Raw genomic sequence first — 21,399 nt, 5'->3', positions numbered from 1 at the left:
AAATCCCAGCCACCTCAGAGCTGCACCCTGATCACTTTCAACACTTCACCGTGACAAAGTCCAGAAGGAACACACGTTGTCAAGGGACATCACAACAATGCCAAAGCCTGCAGAAAAGGGCGGCCAAAAGGGAAAATGAACGCAACTCACAAATACCAAAATTGCACAAGCTTGTAACAGGGCAAAAACGCAGAGCCAAGCAGGACTAGAGAGGCACTGAGCATCACGTGCTCTATTCAGAGTAGAAATAAACGTGCTATTCTGAACACTACCAAGTTTATTTTCAGAAAATCTACAGCAAAGATTGAAATAGCAGTGATATATATATATGAAGATGTAATGATGGTAGAAACTTTTTGGACAATCCCTCATTCCCAAGTTTGGAGAGGAAAAATACAGGGAAAGAATCCAACTGGGGGAAGATACTTCTCAGAAGAGGAAGCTTTTTCATACCACCTTTACATCAAGGTTTTCACAGTGAAGTTATTCTGCCAGCAGCTGGACAAAAGACGCCCATTTACTTGGATAAAGATGCCAGAAATCTGCCCACTTACTCAGACAACAAAACCCTAAGCAACCCATGGAACATTTCTCCACGCTGTGTAATTTAAAGAAAGCAATGCTCAGATCTGAGGTGGAGTTTTGAAGTCTCTCTTAACCCACAGCACAAGGTTAGGGGTGTATTAACATCCCTATTTTCGCATTTGGAGAAGAGTGTGAGATGCAGGATCAAATCAAGTCATCAGCATAAATGTTAAATACTTTGCAAAAATCATCATTAAACACCTGAAAACTCACGCCCTGAGAAAAGAAAGCGAATGCAAAATATGCTGAACATCTGAGTCACTCACACTGAAACTGCCCGAGCTCGCTGTGAGTTCAGCGGTCTTCGGAGGCCACAGGACAAAAAGGCACCAGTTTGGTGCTGAGCAGCCGTTTTCATTACGTGCTAACAGCACAAATTACACGCTTTGCAGCCAGGAAGTTGATCACAAGTCAGCTACAGCCTCAGCAAAGTCTTCATCACATCAAATCCCTGTCCTGAGAACTTCATGCTTTTCTTGCACAGCTTGCATTTGGGAAGCAGCAAAATGGATGGGCAAATAAATTCAACTCCTTCTACTAGTACTTCTCCTAGCCAGTGAAGAGCTCTTGCAGGACTGTGTTTTCTGCAGGACAAGGGCACCCTGCACATGCAAGTTACATCTGCTGTGGCTTCCTTGCAGATGCTTCAAGGCTCGCTGACACCTTTCCTTCTCATTGCAACTGCAAAGTGATCAACTGAAAAACAAAAGCCTGCTTTATTAATTACTTCTGACCAGAAACCGGTAGTGCCACTGATGAGAGGGCACACGCCCCACAGCCAAAGCCTCCAGGTATCTGGCACCTCGGCAGCAAGCAAGTTAAGTTCCCAAGCATCACAACAGGCAGTCACAACCTTTACCATTTGATAACAAGAACCAAAGTGGATACACATGGACCGGCCACTCAGTACTAGACTGGAACAAGTGAATCACAGGGCTGCAACCAAGGATCCGCAGCAGGATCCTGAGCCAACGTGACTCCAGAAAAGGTTTAGTGAACCAGAAAAGCAGCAGCAGCAATCTTGGGTGGGAGCCAAAAGAAAGAAATATACAGAACAGAGCCCTGGAAGATTTCACAGCAAGCAAGAGAAGCGAGGATGAGCAAATACTGAAGCACCAACTGAATTTGGTCCACTTACCTCCAGACGGACTAGAAGTAGAAGTAAGGTGCCATTTCAAAGGAGTTTGGAACAACTGAATGTTTTTCTACCCTCTTCCGATGCATCGTGGTGCCTAAGCTGACATTAGGTTCCAGGTTTACTCGTGACATTCTAAACAAATTGGCTTTGTTCACTCTTCTAAACCAGAAATAACTGCAGCAAATCCAACAGCAAGATCTACAGCTGCAGCCAAGGCAGTTCTGCAGATCAGCTACGTTCTGCAGAATCCCACAGAGCCAGCTGCAGCAGGGTCATGCCTCCCCGGGTACAAAAAGAAAAGGGTCCTTTCACCTTTATCGACTTCTGGTCACTAGTTCTGCTATACTGAGGCCAAGCACTCAAGTTGTACAGCTCAGGGGCAGCATAAAGAAGAAGAGAAACCACAGGCCAGAAAACAGGAGCTTGTTTAATAAGTCAGCTCCTAAAGAACCCGCAGGTGAATCCACCAGACTTAGGAAACACACAGACAGGATCCTGCTCAGCACTCCTCACTGGCAGAACATTTCCATCACTTCACTTAAGCAAACGCAGGTCAAACGGTTGCGCCTGTCCAACACAGCTCGTGATTATCACAGCCTTACTCATTAAATAGTCACCACCTTAATCACTACCTCAGTGCGAAAAATTTCAAGTTACCAAATGTTTGCATGTCTGCTTCCTGTTTGCAAGTCTTCATTTCCCTACATTAAGATCAATAACACGTCAGGATCCTGGGAGCACAGAAATATCCATCCACGACCAGGAGATCTTCCTTAGCTGCACGCTGGCAATCGGCAAGAGTCTCTTCACAGTCCCATGCACACACAGCTATTACTAAAGTTATGAACTTTGACTTCGGAAGTGCCGTTTACCAATTTCCTACGTGAGCACCGGGGCTGTTATTTGCACCAAGCTCCCATAAACTCGCTTTACAGCACGTAACACTTTAAAGCCGTTAAAGCAGCCGCACACCGGGCAGCACCACTCGCCGGAGCAGCTCGCATTTAGCACTGGAAGCGCCCAGTTTCGGGGCGCCGCGGCCGCGAGTTAACACGGTGAATTCGATCCCCCCCCCACACCGCTCCGCACCACATTCCTGGACAAGGAGCAGCGCCGGCAATCCGCTCGCCGGGCCTCCGAGCAACACAGCGTCAACCCGAACAAAAGGAAAGCGCAGGAAAAGCGGACGGCCACAGAGAGCTGCGTGCGCCGGGGAGGCGTGCCGGGCCCGGAGCCTCGCATTTCTCCCCAGCGCGGGGCTCCGCAGCCGGGCCGGTTTTACCGTAAGGCAGCGACGCCGTTTGTCTCAACTCAACGCCTAAAGCCAAGCGCCCAGAAATAGGGCTAGAAGTAGGAGCTCGGAAGGGCCGCCGGCACCCCGACCCCCCGGGCGGCGGGGCGGAGGGCCGGGGCCGCGTTCCACCGTCCGCAACCGCCGCTCGGCCCCGGCGCCCGCCCGCAGCGCCCCGACGGAGCAGAGCCGCACCTGGATGACTTCGTTGACCTCGCGGATGCACTCCACCATGTGCTGCAGGATCTGCTCTGCCGTCAGCACCTCGTAGCGGTAGTCCTCCTCCTGCTCGGGGCCGCCGCCGCCGCCGGGGCCCGGCCCGCCGCCCAGCCCTCCGCCGCCGCCCGGGCCCAGCCCGCCCGTCTCGCCGCCCAGCAGCCCGTCCCGCTCGCCGCCGACGCGCAGGCCGGGCTCCACCAGCTCCACCTCGCCCAGGTCCAGGTTATCGTCGGGCTCGTCCTCTTCGTCGTCCTCGTCGTCCTCCTCCGCGCCGCTGTCCTCGCTGCACTCCTCGTCCTCGTCGAACTCGTAGTTGTAGCCCTCGTCCGAGTCCATGGCGAGGCGGTGAACTGGAGGCTCCCGCCCGCCCCCCACCCTCACTCCCGGCCCCGCCGCGCCTCGGCCGCCTCAGCGCCAACAAAGAGACGCGGCCGACCCGCTCCGTCACCGCGCGCCGCGCACGCACGGTACGTCACGGCACGGAGCGTGACGTGCTGCGGCGTGACGCGCCGCGCATGCGCGGCGGCCGCCATCTCCCTTCGCCCCGCCGGGAGCCATCTTGAGCCGCCCCGCTCGCCTCTTCCCGCCCGCCGCCGTCATCTTGGGTGTGGCGCGCCGCCATGTTGAGTGTGGCGTTAGGCCGCCTCGGCCCGCGGGGCGGGCGGGTTGGCGGTGTGCGCGCTGCCGTTGTGCGGGATGAGCAGGAGGGGTGTGAGGGAATGTGGGGGACGTAGGTAAAGAAATGAGAGGGGAGCGGGAAGGTAAAATTGGAGGGAAGTGGCAAAAAAATGGGGGGAATGTGAGGGAAATAGAGACGGCAGAGTAGAGAAATGTGAGGGAAAGAAACAAGGACAGAAATGCGAGAGAAAAAAATGAAATAGGGAAATGTGAGGGGAATGTGAGGAAATTGCTGGGAAATGTGAGAAAAGATGGGGAAGTAGGAAAGTGGGAAGGAAAGAAATGAGAGAAACAGGAATGCAATATGTGAGGGGAATGTGAAGGAAAGTACAACAGAAATAGCAGAAATAATGAGGGACTGTGAGGGAAATGGAAAGAAATGTGAGGGAAACATGAATGAAAATAGGAGGAAATAGGAAAATGAGAAGGAAGGAAATGTGAAGGGAATTATGGAAATATGAGGTGAATGAGGAAAATGTGAGGGAAGCTTGAAGGAATTGGCAAACTGGAGGAAAATGTGAAGGAAGTGGAATTATGAATGGAAAAAAAATGTGGAAATGGAAATTTGAAGGAAATAAACCAAGGAATGTGAAGAAAAGTGGTGAGGGAATTGACAGGGAAATTTGGGAGACAACATATGGAAATTAAAAAAATGAGAAGGAAAGAAACGAGAAATGTGAAGGAAATGACAGAAAAATGTTACGGCAACAATATAAATGTGAGGAAAATGAAGGTATGAGGCGAATGTGAAGGAAAGAACTGTGAATGAAATGCGATGGGAAGATACAAGGAAAATGATGGAAACATGAGAGGAATGTGAGGGAAATGATAAGGGAATGTGAGCAAATGAAAGGGAATTGTAAGGAAGATGTGAGGGAAAATATGTTCAGTGATGTGCTAGCACCAGAATGGATGTGCAAGGCTTTGCCCTGGCCGTGCAGGCTGGGGGCAGCGCCTCACAAGCAAGATCTATCAGACCTATCTATCTCTGTGTTTCAGAATGCCATCTCCAGTGTCCCAGGAAGGGAGTGGATATCAGGACTGCGAGCAGTGGGTTTCTGTGCACAGACGATGTTTTCCAAGGAGAGCAGATCCACACGTACCTCCCAAGGAAAACTGACTTGGCATGGGCCATGCAGGTAATTCTGCCTTTGGGGAAGACCACACAGCAGCAGACAGCGTTGAAATGCTGAACAGCAATACCTCCCTGTGGGCTCAGGGATAGGCAGTGTTTCTGACATATTTTTCACTGGTTCCCAGCCATGAAGCCTTGTGTGACCCCAGCCGTTCCAGGTGCCTCTGTGCTCCGTCTGGTCAGCAGAGATAAAAATACCCAGTTTTTCACAGTTGTGCTGGGCTAGATTGCCTTTCTCCAGTGGGCTGCATAACCCCCCAAAAAATCTCACAGGATAGGTGCTATAAAAAGAGGCAGCATCACATAGTGCCTTGTCACTGTTTATTATTGAATCTGGCATTTTGCAGGAGACAGTATGCACTAGTGCCTTTGTCACATGGTCACAAACAGACCTTTTGCAAACAGCAAATGGTGTTCTAGAGTGCTCTGGGCAGGTCAGGGACCTGGGGCTGCAGCTCCCAGGTGGCTCCGTCCCTTGCAGGGTCTCTCTTGGACACTCACAGGGTAGATACAGACACCAAGATGGTTCCCAGGATGCTAGGATGCTGCAGGAGTTGAGCATCCTTCAGATCTTGCAGCACCCTGACCGCTCAGCTTGCCCACAACCTGTGGGCTTTCTCCAGACCTCTCCATTTCCGATATCAGACGTGCTCAGCCTGGTACAGCTGAGGGATGGGGGAGGCGAGCTGGGCTTATTGTTTGCAGCCGTTTGGGGAGCGCAAGGGACTCTGGTTGGCTTGGTAACAGGCTGCAGCCTGGCCCAGAGGAGAGCCAGCTGATCCCATATCCTCCACTGCTATTCATTGCGGATGTGAGGAGACTGTGCAGCCCCAGGAGGACTCCAGGGCCACCTTTTGCCCTCCACAGCAATAATCTTCTGCTTCCTCTTAGCCTGGGGAATTATTTCTACCTGGGTGACGCAGTTCATTCTGATGTGGTAACATTATTCACCCTCTTTGCCTGGAGGAAAATGACCTGTGCCCTGAGGGCGGGGGATACTCAGCCTCACCATACACAGCATAGGTGTGATGAGTTTCATCAGCTCTTACGGGCAGGAGTCATTGCAACACTTCGTGCGGCACCTGGCACAACAGGATCCTACTTCCTGCTTGTGCTTCCACCATCTTTATGCAGCACAAACAATAAATACCTTGTGAAACAGACAGAGGCACGTGCAGAAAATGAGATGTTTATTTTCTGCTGGAGCACATAAAGCATGATGATAGCCACAGTGTCAGGGACTTCAGTTCAGGGTAACGCAGGTAGATGTCCCTGGGGATCCAAGCAGGTTAGGTGTTTGATTTCCTGGGAGAGTCTCTCTGGAAACCTTTCTGGGTACCAGTCTGCAGCTTTGGATATACAAGCAGTGCCAAAAATCAGCCCTGTGTGTTTTGTAGCATCACAGCTGCTCCCAATGAGTTCACTGCCCCGTGTCCTCCCCAGACAGTTGTGCAAAGCCCTGCAAATACCCCTCTCATGCCAAGGCTCTGTTCTCTTCCTAGAACCCATGGGCACCCAGGGGAAGGAGAAGGTGCTTGGTAGTGCAAAATGATGGCTGCTTTGCACCAGGAAGGCAGGAGGGGCAACACCTGCATTTGGGGACCCTGCCAAAGCCCTGTGTTCCATCCAAGAGCATCACGCTGGCGGCCTGCTGTCCCTGAGCTGCCCTGAGATGGCCAGGTCAGGAGTGCATCGCAGTGACACATGTGGGTGCACGTGGGGCTGGGGAGATATTTGGGCTGGGCATATACATTCCCTTATGCTAAGCTACTAGTAAACAAAGTCAGCTCCCTAATTATCCAACTTATTTGGAATGGCAAAGGCCTGGGCATTAATCATCCTGTCCTACATAAGTATAAATAACACCGGCTTTGTTTAGCTCCAGACTTACCAGCTGGACATTTGCCAGGCTGGTGCCACCTCATGTATCAAGTGACAGTGGCTTGGTTGGTTGTCTCACATCCTCTCCCACTACGTATCTCCAGGACCCTCTGTGCCAGGCAGTGGCTGGCTGCCCAGCTCTGCCTGTGTCCTGGCAGATAAGGGTCACAGAGCAGTGGTCACCCCAGGGTGACTGTCACCCCAGGGGCTCAGTGTCCTATCCAGCTGGTGACATGAGTCCTCGCCTACATGTAAGCAAGTATATGAACCCCAAGGAGTTGAGAAAGGTGCTTGAGTGGTAGGATTTTGCTTTGTCAGAGCTTTGGAACTTCCTCGGGGCCACACTTGGATGCGGATCCAACCCGTAGCCAGAGATGACCTTTCTCTCCGGGACGGGGTTACCCAGGTGTCATAATCTGTTTTTTCCTCCTGTTGCTAGGGAGGGCCCTGCGCCCGGGTGCGCAGCCCTGCAGCCACCCCGAGCATCCTCGCCGCGGGTGTCGGCGTGCCCCGAGCTGTGAGTGCCTCCTCGCTGCCCTCTCCTGGCCCCTGCCGACGCTGCAGAGGTCGGAGCCTCCTCGCTGCCCCATGCCCCTTCTGCTTCGTGCAGTTCGAGGTACGGTCACTGTCGTACCCTGAATGGGAATGACGCCTTCCACCGGAACATCGGGAACAGGGCGAATCTCACTGCATCACACAACAGAGCCATTTAGAAATGCCTTTACATTTTCTTGCACATAGATATATCAAGGAAGGCAGGTTGACTTCCTGCTCACAGTGTGCCAGTTAATCTCCAGGCGTTAATGAAACTTCACCTTTTGGCGAGGACTGTCAGTCACAGCAGCTCCCCACACCTGCAGCACACACACTCTTGTTGCTTCCTCCTCCTACCCAGCACAGGGTTGATGTCAGACAATTGTTGCCTTTCAAACTCTATTGATTCCTTTTTTACCACAGGTTCCAGTGACAAACATTTATAAACAGTGATGGGATCTTCTCTGTGCAGTGAAGAATGCCAACACACAAATGTGGTTCTCCTTTGGTCCCAGCCTTCTTCCTTGGCTCTATACCAATCAGCACTTTGCTGATTACTGATAATTTTGCTCGTTGTGCCCAGAGCTGCATGTGTCAGTTTGTGTTAGTGACAAAACTGGTCTGTTTTGTCCAAAACAAAACAAATTTAAAACACTAACACGTTCCACTTAAAAGCATTGACTGGTGTGAAATTCTAGCCCTGCTTTTTGCAAAAGTTACAAAGTTTCTGACTCAATCCTCACTGCGAAGCCCTGGGTTCCCACTTTCCCCTTGTACTGGCTGTGAACGGTGCCCACAAGAAGCACTGCTGCTGCTTCAGTTCATTATGAGGGGATCTGTGCTGCCTCAGGGAATTTTAAGACTCCAACTACCGAGGAAAGTTGAAAACTGCTGTTCTACTTGGTCTGAAAAATGATTTAGATCTCCATAGGCACCTGGTGCTTTTTCATTTTATTCTTGCAAGAGCTTAATTACACAAGTGATTCTACTAACTGTTAACACTGAAGCTGACAAGAGTAAAATACTGCATTGCAATCACCTTGCTCCACGAAGTTCAGCACACGCTTAAGGGATTTACAGGAGCAGGGCCTCCCTGCATTCATTTCCAGACAGAGGAATTCTTCCCTGCACATCCATGGGTGTTTGACTGACTCCAGTTCAGCTGATTGCTTAGATCCGCAGATGTGACTGAGAGCAGCCAGGGACAGCAGCCACGAATACTCAGCCTCCACAGTAACTCACTGCAGTCTCCCTTCTATCTGATAGCACCATGCAGAGCCCGTTGTTTAAATGATCCCCCATGCAGCCCCACGGCCCTGACACAAGCAACCCCTGAGCCCCTGTTTGCTGTACCAAAATGCTTCTAAAGTGCTGGTACTCCTGCCTCCCTCCTGCTCCATTGCTCCCTGACCCATGTGGGGCTGAGCAGATATCCCTGGGGAAAAAAGAAAAACTCTATCACCTGAGACCTGTGGAGATGCTGCAGTGGTAAAAGGAAACCCAGGAGATTTCTCCATGCCCAGCTTCTGCTCTCCTCCCTCGGGGCTGATTTTGGCTGCCTTCACGCCCATTAAAGACCTGCACCATCAGCATGGGCTGAGATGCCCCTCAGATCACAGAGGTTTGTTCAGCCACCGAAAAGCTGGAGATGATCCAGAGCAAAAAGGCTTTGCAAATAATACTGGTAGTGCAAATACCACCTGGCTGAGCTCTGTGGCACTTAGTCAGGAACCCAAATCCTTCAGACTGATTAACACATCTTGCCCTCAAGCACGTTGCCTTAGACTCTGCTTTTAAAATCATATTTGTTGAAATATTCCTCCTCACAAAGCACCTGGAGCTGAGATTCACTCCTGCACTGAATCTCTCATACTTGCTCCTGTTGCATGTGCTCTGTCACCTGGCAAGGCTGCTGAACTGTGCTGAGAAATTCATTTGCCATGTGCATCTGCCAAGCCATTCAGTGGCAGCATGTAGCATGACTTGCAGTGGTCAAGGTGCAAATCGATGGACACATCGATGAACAACCAAGTAGAGGAAGCAAGTTGGCCTCGAAAGCTTCTGAGTCCTCAACCATTAAAGTCAGAGATCTGCAGGCAGTTGCAGAAGATGGTCTGTGTTCTCCAGAGCCCTCTTCCAGCCACAGCAGCAGCAAGCCCATTGACCTGGGAGCTGGCTTCATTCGGGAACAAGAGTGTTAGATAACGCTTGGCTCAAAGAGCAAAACAAACAGGAAAGCCCTGGGAGCACCCTGCGAAGGTTTCCATGATCACGCATAGCAAACTGATCCCAGAAAGTGAGGCAGCCAGATTTAATAGCGGGCAGCACGGGTCGGACTCAGCCCTGCAGAACATCCAGGCACGTGCTCACATCCAGCAGGACTCCAGCAGGTGTTGGGATGGACTGTGGCCATGGGACAGTCAGCCTCCCCCGCTCCCTTTTCACAGGCTCACGTGCTTCTCACCAGCAGAGGAATCTGTATGCAAAACATGCACCTGATTAAATGCAGATGCAGCCAGTGTTACAGGGAATTGGGAGGCGTAATAGATGGCTTTATCCATAAAAAAATGCAGTGTTACACAGAGCTCCACTGACAGCCCAAAGGCCACAAAAGTGGACAAACCAGAAAGACCCAAAGCGTGACAGCTTTATCACAATTTACAGCAGAGTAACCAATTTCTATCTGTACCTCATGCCGTGGTGGAGAGCACAGCTCTCTGCACATCCCTCAGCCGCTGCACTCTGCCTGGAACGGGACAGCCCTTGCAGACCAACACGGGGTGTCCGCAGGTATCTCTGCAACAGGCATCAGCTTTCTGATGTAAAGATGCATTCCTGACTCAGACCGTTAGTCTGGATTAACGCTGGCCAGATAGGAACGAACTTCTCTGAGTCATCCCCCAGAGACATCGGGGCCCCTAAAATAGCAACAGCAACAGAGTACACAGAAAGACTGGAATATTTTCACCGCAGGCCGTGATCACAACGTTTTACATAAGTCTGGTGAACAGCCAACCAACACAAACTGAAATAAGGATTCACTGCAAGCCACAGCACCCCTTGTCAGAGCACCCGCTGCCCTGATGTGCCCCCAATAAGCCGCGTTTGGGCCTTGCTCGTGAGCCCACGCTCCAGGAGCTCCATCCTGGGGAACCGCCTCCTTTTGGAGCTGTGCTGCAGGGGATGTGCTCCCAGGCTGCCCAAGGCTGACACCGGACTTCAGCTGGCCCCTCACTTTTACGCAGTGGCTGCAGACTGCCACGCTTTGTCCTCCTGGCTCTGGCGCTGCCGCCTGCTTTGCGCCCATCCTTGGGTTTTGGTTCAGCTTCCCCCGGCCGTACAGGCAGCCCGCGGTGCCCCACGTGGTTGCGGAGGGCTGCGCTGCTGGATATGGGCTGAGCTTCCCCCAAACCTCCCTGCTGCCCTCAACGCCGAACCCCATCCCTCCCACCCGAGGGCCGATCCCTCGAACGACGCCGGGGCAGGCGGGTCCGGAGGCCGACAGGCTTCCCGTTACAGCCCTCAGCCCCATCCCCCTGTGCCGGGCGCGCTCTTGAGGCCGCACCGTGGGGCGGGCGCAGCGGTTCGGCCCTCCCCTCGGCACGGACATGGCACCCGTTGCCATAGCGGCGCGGGCGCTGCTGCTCCTGGCCACGGTGGGTCCGGCGGCCGCGCTATGGCCGCAGCCCCAGCTGCGGCGCTCCCCGCCGGCCCCCGCCCGCTGCCCACTGCCCCCTGCCCGCTTCCGCTTCGCGCACGCCGCCGGCTCCGCCGTGGGGCCGGGCTGCGCCGTGCTGGACGAGGCCTTCCAGCGGTACTGGGCGCTGATCTTCGCCGCGGCGCGGCCCGCAGGTGAGGGGCGGCGGGGGTGTGCGCCTGGGGAGGGCTCGGTCCCCAAAGCCGAAGTCCTCTCTCGCTGCTTCCGTAGAAGCCGTGCTGCCTTCTTACAGTGGAGCCTTTAAACTCCGCACCGCAATAAAGCAAAGGTCTCTGTCCGAGAGCGTGGGTTGCGGCCGGAGCTCGGTTTCCCCGGCTGGCCGGGTCTGCTGTGAACTCCGCGTGGAGCTCTGCTCCCGAAGGGCACGAGCTGAGCCAGCGCTGCGGCGGAAACCTCTGCCATTGCAGCTCATTCCACTTCCACTCGTTGGTTGGTGTCCTGATCTGCTCATGGTGTCACCACGGCCTGTCCAGGACTCTCAGGGCACGTTGCCGGCTCAGGTGGAATCCCCTGTGTTGCTTTTTTCCCCTTCTTTTCTTTAGTTCAGCTGTGGCTGACAGAAGTGTAGGCTGTGGTCTTGTGGCACAGCTGCTTGAACTGAGTCTCCCAGCAGAGGCTGGTGCTGCTTTGCTACATGCAGAGGAGTGCTTTGCTGTGCTCGTGTTTTTCAAATAGTAAAAGTGGAACCAAACCAGCCCTGCGAGGCACAGTGAGCACCAGCCTGCGTGCATTTCTTTCAGGGGGGTTTTCATTCAGGTTGGTCTTTTTATCTCAGCTTTATCTCCAGATCTCACTTCAGTTCAGCAGCATTGCGGTTTGCTTCCTTTTCTCGTGACAAAGCTGCTGCCTGTGTTGCAACTGCCCCATCGCCTCTCCGAAGTCTGAGCTCATCTTTTCTAGCAGCTCTTTGTGTGCCCAGTGCTCCATTCTTCAGAAACAGCCGTAGATCTGCTCCCCAGTGCTTCACATGGATTGGAGCAGAGAGGGATGACAGCAATGGAAGTTGCTTTGCTTTGTTTCCAGTGCCTTGTGGCAAAAGTGCATTTGAAACACTCAGAAGAAACACTTGGCTTATTTGATTTCTCAAAATTTATTATTTTAAGTAGCAAGTTACAAAGACCACATAGTTTCTTAAATTTGCTGCTGTAATTACTCACGTTTTCCTGTTTCTGTCAGGAAAATTTGACCACCCCATGACTTGGAGCAATCTCTTGTGATCGCCACATCAGGCTCTCTGTGTATACTCAGTTTTCCGTGTGCTCTCCTATATGTGAAGTTCACGCTGCATGCTTAATTTTAGGGCCTTTTTCCTCTTTGCCTTCCTTTTTCCACAAGTGATTAGTAATAACAGGCAGTGGAAACCCTGACTGGAAAGAAATAGTTTCTATTAATGGAAATAGTATATGACAGAAACAATTTTCTTCCTGTTTCAGAGAGCCACTATTCTGTCCAATTGAACAGACAAGCGCGCCGATTGAGCTGCAGAGAGCTAAGGAGACATCAGCATCTTCTCCTGAGCCATTTGCAGTGTGCCAGGGCAGCGCTGGTCTGTCAGCTGGACTTTCAGGAGAACAAGTTTAAGGTCCTCTTGAAAGCCTCCAAATGCTTCGGTGCCGTCCTCTCTTATCTCTGTGGACCTGTGCAAGCTGATTGGCTTTGTAGCACCCCCTCCTGAGAGCCATGGAGAGCAGGAGGCACCGCTTCTGTGGGTTGTGACCTTAGAGTGTACTTCTCAATGCATTTTTCTACCTCTCCTTGGGCAGGGAAAGCAATTACTGCCCCAGGTGGGATGATGCTAGGAACGTCTGTTACCATATCGCACTTGAAGGGACAGTTGTTAGGGTTTGAAAATACTTTGGAGATTTGTAGATGATGCCCTAGTTCTGCTGGGCTTCAGGCATGAAAGCAGAAGTGGGGCTATGTGATCAACTCTCTGCCCTAAAGCAGCAGTGAAACCAAAATCTTCATCTGCGTAGAGGTGAGAGGGACGTGCTGGGATGTGCTCATCCCAGGAAGGGGAAGATAGGTGTTCCTCATGTCTCCAGGCCTCTGAGTGGCCGTTCCTGGTGAGCCTCTGCCTTGCCAGGCGTAGAGAGCAGGTCTTGCTGTGCACCGTGTGCCAGCTCACACGGCTGCAGGGTTGCCTTGGCTACCAGCTCGTCTGTAACTGAGGAAACCTCAGAATGGAGGAATATCTTGGAGCCATTTCTCCTCTGCACACAAAGGTTTCACCATTCTTTCCTTGAACCCCATTTGAGGTTCTGCGTTCTCTGTGTTTCCCCCTAATACTGGTGGTGCCACAGTCTCTCTGAAGCCTGCTCGGTGGCCATCTTATGATGAGGCTCACTCAAAACCAAGCATTCTGTTTTTCAGCCTGTCCCTGACCATGCCACAGAGCTATAGATGTGAACTGGTGCTGCTGTGACCCACGTTGCTCCTGGACAGCTATGGGCAGACCCACTTATCTCAGGGTGGGTTTAACACCTCCCTTTGGAGTCAGGGCAACATTTCCCATGTGTGCCAATGAATATTCAGGACTCAAAAATGCTTTTTCAGATAGGGAAGGTCAGCCAGAGCTCCTGCTTCGTCCTCCCTGGAGAAGACTTTAGTAGTTGCAGCTGGTGTCCAGGAAGCCTTGGGAGCTGTTGCAGTACCAGCCTGATGTCCCCATTGCTGGCTGGGCTGGGAGGCTTGCAGCAGGGGAATTAATGCCTGTGGTCTGTGTGCCTTGCAGAGAACAAGCAGCCCTGGAGGACATCCTGCACTGAACTCCTCGTCTCGGTTGCCACACCAGGCTGCAATGGCTTTCCCAACCTGGACTCCAAGGAGAACTGTAAGAATCAGGATGGGTGTGGGAAGAAGTGACTGGAACAGGAGTATGGGTATTTCTATGCTCCTTGGTTGGAAATAGCACCCTACAGCACTTAATCCTAATTCTGGAGAGGCAGAATCCTCGTTGTATGGTTGAGAAACTGGGACAGGGAGGGAGCAACTTAGCTGAGGGTGCTGATAAAGCAGTGGGAAAGGTTTTAAAAAAACCCACAGCCCTACCCCCAGATCAGTTCCCTTGGACCCAAGGATGCAGTTCCCCACCAAAATCACTGCCTGATCCAGCTGCACCCCTGCAACTAAGGTTTTGAGCCCCTTAGCAGAATATGAACATAATGTCTGTGCCATCTGATCTGATGCTGTGTTTCAGATAAACTGAATATCTCAAGAGACTCCATGCTGCTCTATGCCGACGCTGTCTGGGGAGCTCTTAGAGGTGAGGTGTGCTTAGAGCTTTCTGCTGGTCACTCCCACCCTGCCTGCACATCAGGACATCTCTTTGTGCCTCTCTTTCCCCATAGACTTATTTAATTGAGCTCTGTTCAGCTGCAAAAGTGACTGTGTGTGGTTCTCCCCCAGGCCTGGAGACATTCAGCCAGCTTGTTGGGAGAGACGAGAACGGCATGGTGAGTGGGTGGCTCACATGTGGGCTGGCCAGTGTGGTTCCCGTGGCAATGCAAGTCTACCTTGGCTCCTGAGGACAAGCTGTGCTTGAAGCCAATGAGTCCTGCTAGCCCTGGGGATGAAGATGACTGACTGCCTCCTGCTGATGTCTGTGTTACCTGCAGACCTGCTCACTTCTTCCCTGTCTTCTCTCTTTGTGCAGTACTATATCAATGAGACAGAAATTGTGGACTTTCCCCGCTTCCCTCACCGAGGCCTGTTGCTGGACACCTCTCGCCACTACCTGCCTCTGAAAGCCATCTTGGAAACTCTGGTAGGAAACCCATAGTGGGAGGCATGTGTGCTGCCCCACAGGGGGATGGAGCACTTTAATCAGGTGTCCCGCTATGATAAATGAGCATCCCTGAGTTGCCTTCCTGTTTTCTTACTTTTTTGTGTGTGTTGCTCATTTCTAAAGATCTGAGCATAGGTCATTGTGATCACATCTCATCAAGGAAGAGCTTGCCAAACCTAGGTGTTTGGAGAATGCATGCTTACTTGTGTCTAGATGAAGCAACAGGCTGGGGTGAGATAGCTGTATGACCTCAGTTCTTTGTACACAGATGTGAATCACAGAAAAATGCTTCTGTGCTGTTGGTCCTCCCTAGTGCAGTATCTGTATCTGCTCCTGGTGTCACTCACAGCTCCCTTCCTACATGGGAGGAGGAAACCCTGAGGTATCTCAGATTCCTGTGGCCCAGCTTACTTTGTGAGGCAGGGGAGAGCACTGCCTTTTGCTTAGTTGCATTAGATGAAAGCGGGCAGAGGTCCCGCATCTGTCCCAGCCAGAATTAAACTTCCAAATCTCAACCCTTGGCTCTAATATAAGGAGAATAGGGATTTTATTGTGATTGGAACCACTAATGGCCCTTCTCAGCTCTTTGTGATGCCAATGTGTTTGACAGATGTCTGCATCACTCTTAGGTCCTTGGGAGCATTTGGGGATATTATGTTGTCCAGGACCTGAAGTCACTCGATTCCTCAAGCTGACAGACCTTTCAAAAGGAGCAGGGTGTGCTTACCCATGTTTTCTGCTTCTTCCCAGGACGTCATGGCTTACAACAAGTTAAATGTGTTCCACTGGCACATTGTGGACGATCCATCTTTCCCGTATGAGAGCTTTACTTTCCCAGAGCTTAGCAAGCAGGTAACCCATGCTGTTGGGTGCAGCTCCCCAGACAGCTCAGGGAATGCTGGATGCTCCTCGAGCTTGTGAGTGAGATGCTGTAATTCCTCATGTTCCTCCAGGGAGCCTTCAATGCCATGACCCATGTGTACACAGCCAGTGATGTGCAGACAGTAATCGAGTATGCTCGTCTCCGTGGCATCAGAGTCATTGCAGAGTTTGACACACCTGGGCACACGCTTTCCTGGGGTCCAGGTGAGGAACAGACCCTCACCAGAGGGCTTGGGTGTGAGGAGGGCTGCCATTGTACCTGGTGGAGGAAGGATCTCTGTGATCTGGATCACAAAAGCGTGGCATGAGCTTGGCATCCCGTAAGCTGTCTCTGGGGAAGAGCAAGCCATCAGCTGGGATGTAGGACGTAAGAGATATGGCCACACTTAGGTCCCTTCTCACTCTGCTGATTTTGTTATGACCCAGGTGCTCCAGGCCTCCTGACTCCCTGCTATTTGGGCAAGGATCCTTCTGGGACCTATGGGCCCATCAACCCCATCTTCAACACCACCTACCAGTTTGTGACCAGTTTGTTTCAGGAGATCAGCGCAGTGTTCCCAGACTACTTCATTCACCTCGGTGGCGATGAGGTGGACTTCACGTGCTGGTGAGTGATTCCTGCAGAGATGGGTCAGGCTGGAGACTGGGGTCCGAAACAGTGCTCTGCTGCCTGGGCACTTAGCACGTGCTTGTGGATGGGTACCTTAAGGAGCAACCACCTAAGTGTCAGGAAGAGGCAGGGGGAAAGTAGAGGGTTATTCATGTGCAGAAGAGAGCAAGAGGGAAGGAAATCTAGCACAGGATCCCCACATCCCAGCCAGTTGCTTCTTGGCCACGATCACCTATAAATCTTGGGTGTTCTGCTCCCCTGGGCTCTGAAAGAGGCTCTGTGAGTTGGTGCTTGGGGTTTCTATTCTCTTCTCTCTGGTACACAGGAAGTCCAATCCAGAAATTCTTGTCTTCATGAAGAAGATGGGCTTTGGTGAAGACTACACAAAATTAGAATCATACTACATCCAGAGGTAAGGGTGGCTGCATCCTGAGCCAGCATCTGCAATATGTGACAGACACAAATGTCTTCTACTGTCCCTTTGGTCCTACCTTTTTGTCCCTAAAGAGAGAACCTAGTTGTGTTTTTTTTTCAGAAGACTGACTGCAAAAAGGCCTGGAGTTGAGGGAGAAAAAAGTTCTGTGAGGGGGATGTTAGCTGTATCGGTGAACCAGAAAAGAGGGATGGGAGGACCCTAAACTCAGTATTGTTTCCATTCCAGACTCCTGGACATCGTCTCTTCCCTTGGCAAGGGCTATATGGTGTGGCAGGAGGTGTTTGACAATGGAGTGAAGGTGAGAGCTGCTCACGTGCCCTAGCACAGTTCCCTAACACTTGGGTGAATGGTGTCAGCACCCATGCCAAACTCACTCAAGTGAGTCTTGACCTGGCTCAAAATCCAGTTTCCTTGGAGGGAATAGATGAGTCAGGACAGGGGTGCAGGTGTAGTTCTAGCTTTCACTGTTATAACTGGTCGTGGCTTCTTTCTGGTGCAGAACCCTGCTCACCAGAGTGGTGTTTGGAACTGGGATGGCTTGGGGGAGCCCTTCTTGTGAGGGGAGGTGGTGTTCTGTTGCTGCACTGATGCTGTATGCAGGCTTTATGTGTGTTTGTGGGGCCAGGTGAGGCCAGACACGATCATCCACGTGTGGAAGAACAATCTGCCGTATGCGGAGGAGATGGCAAATGTCACCAAGGCTGGCTACAGGGCTCTGCTCTCTGCCCCCTGGTACCTCAACCGCATCTCCTATGGGCAAGACTGGATGGCAGCCTACCAGGTGGAGCCCTTAAAGTTCAGTGGTGCGTTCCTTATGTCACATCCCCTCTTGGCTGCTGACTGCTCACTCAGAGGTGGTGCAAGGGCTGGCCTTTTTGGTCATTCGTTCTCGCTGATGGTGTGAAGGTGCTCGAATCAGTGTGCCCCTGGCTCCTGGGCTTTGTGCTGTTCCCTCGCTGCAGGCAGGAAACACCTCAGCTCTTTCCCTGCCTAGAGTTTGAGGCAGGGGCTTCCAGAAGGACAAATGACAGCCTCTACAGCTCAGCCAGCCCTCGGTTGTCACCGTCCCCACCCTGGGCAGGGCAGGAAGATGCAGTTGTCTTACAATACCTGATCACCTGAATGCTGTGTCCCCTGGCAGGCAGCACTAAGCAGAAGGATCTGGTGATTGGCGGGGAGGCGTGCATGTGGGGTGAATACGTGGACGTCACCAACTTGACCCCCAGGCTCTGGTAAGAGATGTTTAGAGAGGGTTAGCTCGACTCCTTCAGCACAGCATGATGTGCACCCACTGCTGCTGGTTTGGTCTCAAGGTGCTCTGTCCTCTGGTAGCATATTTGTGTAGTAACAACTTCTCTGAAGCTTAAATGAGATTCTGTGGCTGTCTGTAAGAATGAAACGCACTCCTGTGCCACCTGCCACTGCTACCAGTTTGCGTTTAATGCTGGTCTGTCCTGTCATCTGCTCTGCACCTGACCAGGCATGTATCTTTTGATGTACAGAAGCCATGTGCTTTTATGTGTCAAAGGACTTTGGTCAGGGAGATGTTTGGGAGCTCAGCGCTGCAGGAGAAGCTTTCTCTGACCTACCTGCCTTTGTCCCATGTTCCTTCAAGGCCGAGAGCCGGGGCTGTGGCTGAGAGGCTTTGGAGTAATGCAACAGTGAGGAACCTGCAAGATGCTTATGTGCGGTTGGCTGACTTCCGCTGCGAGCTTCTCAGGTAACCATCCCTCCTTGCTGGGCCTTGCCAACTTGTGGTGTCAGTGCAAGGGACAGCCTCAGGGGATCAGCTCTGCATGGGTAGAACAGTGAGGGGGATTGAAAATGAGGTAAGCTTTCAATTGTGTGAAAAGACCCTTGGAGGTCCACGGCATTTCTTGTGCCTGCGTGTGGGCAAAGCTTGCTGTGTGCTGTGCTGGAAGAGGGCCCGTGCTGTTGGCATGGGCTGGTAGCTCTGCAGTGGCAAGAGTTTTGTGCTGAGGAAATGGCATCCGTCAGCTCCTGCCACCCCCCTGCTGAACAGCACCAGGCACTGTTCAGTGTCCCCTGTGTAATGTTGTCCCGCTGCTCCACTTCCAGACGGGGTGTCCAGGCAGAGCCTCTCTTCGTAGGATACTGTGATCATGAATTCGGCGGGTTTTGAAAGGAGAATCCCACTGCCCTCAGTCTCTGTGCACACCAGAGGAATGATCTCTTGCTCTCTCAAAAGCTGCTGGCATGGTAAAGGGACCCCTTTCCTACCCCTGCTTCTGCTTTTGCATTGTTGCAATGGACATTTTTTTTCTTAGCGTGCACTCTTTGCCTCTTTTTCTATTTTGGTTTCTTTAAATCTATAAATAAATGACCTCAAAGAGAAAAAGATGCCTTTTCATGCTCAGCTGGGGCTTGGGAACACCACACCAGGGCTTTTTGTTAGCAGGAGATGGATAGGTCCCGCTCTGGGGCAGGCTGGTTCCAGAGATATTGGTGGAGGAGCATCTGGCTATGCCTCACCCTGCTGTCTCTGGAGCTTACTGGATGCCTGCTCAGCTGGATAAGCTGTGCTTAGTCTCTGCCAGTATCCCAGATTTCATCTCTGCTAAGAGAATGTGGTGTCCAGTTGTACAGCAGTGTGTGCAGGGGAGAATCCTATGTGTAACTGGCCTGCAAGCACCAGGATGTCGCTGCCACCTTGGTTTTGCTTCTGTGGTCTCCTGCACACCAACACTGCTGCATCACTTGTTGCTTCCTGTCCTTTCTGTCTCATCTCTCTGTACCTCAGCTGTGTCTAAGCAGGAGGCCTGTCTCCAAGCCACCGTCTCTGCTGCCCCAAACCCTGTCTGCTCCTACTCGAAGCCTCTCACAGACCTCGCAGCCCTGCTGAGCTGGGTGCATGGATGTCATGGAGTCCCAGCTCAGTTCTTCACTTGGCTGTGGCCTCTGCTGAGGACTTGGCCAAATTATCTGTCCTGCTGCTGCTCTGTAGTGAGCTTGGAGAAGCTCGTTTCTGGTTCTCCTGCAGCCAAGTGGTTTGGTTTGGACGCGTTTCCTTGGAGAAGAGGCTGCTGTTGGCATGTTGAGGGGCAGGGACAGTCATGGTTCTGGTACTTTGATGGGTAGGGTTGCCCTGCTGGAAATGCCAACCAGTGTGAGCATGAGGATCTCTCTGGGAGAAATCCTGAAAGCCAGGACTCTTGTGTATTCATCCTGGTCTGAAATGAGTGAGATCTGCTGTTTGCTCTCTGTTATGGCTGGAAACTTCTTGTTGTTATTAATTTGGAATTAAAATCATTCCTAAATCATCAAGCCTTGTGTTTCTCACTCTCCTGTGAAAGAATACCTGGGTAGTTCTTGCCTGATGTGATGCAACCCCCTGAGTTCTAGGGGAAAAGAAAGCATGCTGGAGCCCTTGCACATGATGTTTAGCTGCTGGCCAGGTCTGGGGGAAAGATGGGTATTTTTGCTGGCTCCTGAGAGCCCGTGTGCTGTTTCCTGAGTGAAGATGCTCTTCTGTTTCCTCAGAGTCTCTCTGGGAAGCTCACATCCCTTTTTTCTGGTGGTTTTTTTTTTTTTTTTGTTTTTGTTTTTTTTTTTTGTTTTCTTTTGTTTTTGTTTTCTGTTTTTTTAATCACAATTTCTGCCCGGGCCCAATGGTTCAGGTGGGACATTGAAGGCAAGCCAGGATCGCCTGTCACTCCTGGCACGTTCGTTTCTCTTAACTTGAGTAACTCCTAACACAAGAGTCATAAATAATAATAGCTTGACGTGCTGTCAAGTCCCAGAGAGCTCCGAGAGGAGGCTGTAAGACGGCTCCTTCTCCCTTACGAGGCTTTGCAGGCGATCTGCGGCAGCTTTGCCCCGAGGCCGTGAGCCCGCAGGGCAGCAGGCGGGGTCCCTTTGGGGGGGGGTCCTTTTGGGGCCGGGGCGCCCATCTGTCGGGGTGCCGCCGGTCCCCCCGTTTCACCACCGCGTCCTTGCGGCTTCCTTCGAGAACATCTATTTTTACCCGGGATTTGTCATGTAAAACTTGCCGGGGAGAACACGGGAACGTGCAGCGTGTGAATCACTCGGGGCCAACGGGTTTAAAAATAAACACGAGCGGTGCCGGAGAGCGGCAGCTGCCTCTGCCCGGCCCCCCAAAACCGCCCTGCACAAACACGGGGCAGCCCCGGGGCGAAGCTGAGAGCGGGGCCGGCACCGGAGGAGGGTGGGAAAAAAATACCGGCACGGCTGTTTGTGCCGAAACGCGTCCAAAACGAGACCAAAATCGCGATTAGCGACGCCGGCCCGGGGGGCACGAACGGCTTCGGCGGCGCACGGGGACGCTCGCAGCACGGCCGGCCACTCCGCGCCGCGGCTGTTAACGCCGAGCTGCCGGCGGCCGCGGACCGCCTCCGGGGGGGGGGGGGGGGGGGGGGGGGGCCGGGACCCCCGCGGGATTGGCCGCCGCCGCCTCATTATGCTAATGCCTCGCGCCCGGCCGGGGCCGGCCGGCTGACGTCAGCGGGCCGGCGGCGGCGGAGCCG

At 52.5% G+C, this 21,399-nt stretch overlaps 2 protein-coding genes across 3 annotated transcripts in view; one reads left to right on the top strand and one right to left on the bottom strand.

Moving 5' to 3' along the window:
• The window catches only part of ARIH1 (ariadne RBR E3 ubiquitin protein ligase 1), a 48,495-nt gene extending 44,881 nt beyond the window's left edge, over positions 1-3,614 (bottom strand). Inside the window, exon 1 of the mRNA XM_042885643.1 lies at positions 3,210-3,614. Coding sequence (XP_042741577.1) covers positions 3,210-3,569 — 360 coding nt within the window. The 5' untranslated portion in view covers positions 3,570-3,614. The remainder of the gene's footprint in view (positions 1-3,209) is intronic.
• A 1,296-nt stretch (positions 3,615-4,910) lies between these two features.
• HEXA (hexosaminidase subunit alpha) lies at positions 4,911-20,179 on the top strand. Of its 2 annotated transcripts, none has more exons than XM_042885645.1 (14): positions 4,911-5,050; positions 13,914-14,012; positions 14,379-14,444; positions 14,588-14,634; positions 14,835-14,945; positions 15,717-15,818; positions 15,920-16,052; positions 16,275-16,455; positions 16,784-16,870; positions 17,120-17,192; positions 17,520-17,697; positions 18,036-18,126; positions 18,510-18,614; positions 18,974-20,179. In XM_042885645.1, exons 1-14 carry the CDS (start codon positions 5,038-5,040, stop codon positions 19,035-19,037), a joined length of 1,350 nt encoding a protein of 449 aa, XP_042741579.1. In that variant the 5' UTR covers positions 4,911-5,037; the 3' UTR covers positions 19,038-20,179. The 2 variants fall into 2 exon arrangements, with proteins under 2 accessions (XP_042741579.1, XP_042741578.1); XM_042885644.1 differs by lacking the exon at positions 4,911-5,050 and adding an exon at positions 11,070-11,313.
• Positions 20,180-21,399: the final 1,220 nt, after the last annotated feature.

Source organism: Lagopus leucura, unplaced genomic scaffold (assembly GCF_019238085.1).
Source record: "Lagopus leucura isolate 7727_CA_CO unplaced genomic scaffold, USGS_WTPT01 Super-Scaffold_100052, whole genome shotgun sequence".
NCBI classification, from domain to species: Eukaryota; Metazoa; Chordata; class Aves; order Galliformes; family Phasianidae; genus Lagopus; species Lagopus leucura.
Note: the sequence above shows the minus strand (reverse complement) of the source record. Positions and strands in the feature narration are given on the sequence as shown.

Bases quoted from the DNA above. Each gene is read 5' to 3' on its own strand.
- HEXA (XM_042885644.1), top strand. From the start codon at position 11,070: ATGGCACCCGTTGCCATAGCGGCGCGGGCGCTGCTGCTCCTGGCCACG. The intron at 15,819-15,919 runs GTAACCCATGCT...ATGTTCCTCCAG, and splicing joins TCCCAGAGCTTAGCAAGCAG to GGAGCCTTCAATGCCATGAC. The intron at 18,127-18,509 runs GTAAGAGATGTT...TGTTCCTTCAAG, and splicing joins AACTTGACCCCCAGGCTCTG to GCCGAGAGCCGGGGCTGTGG.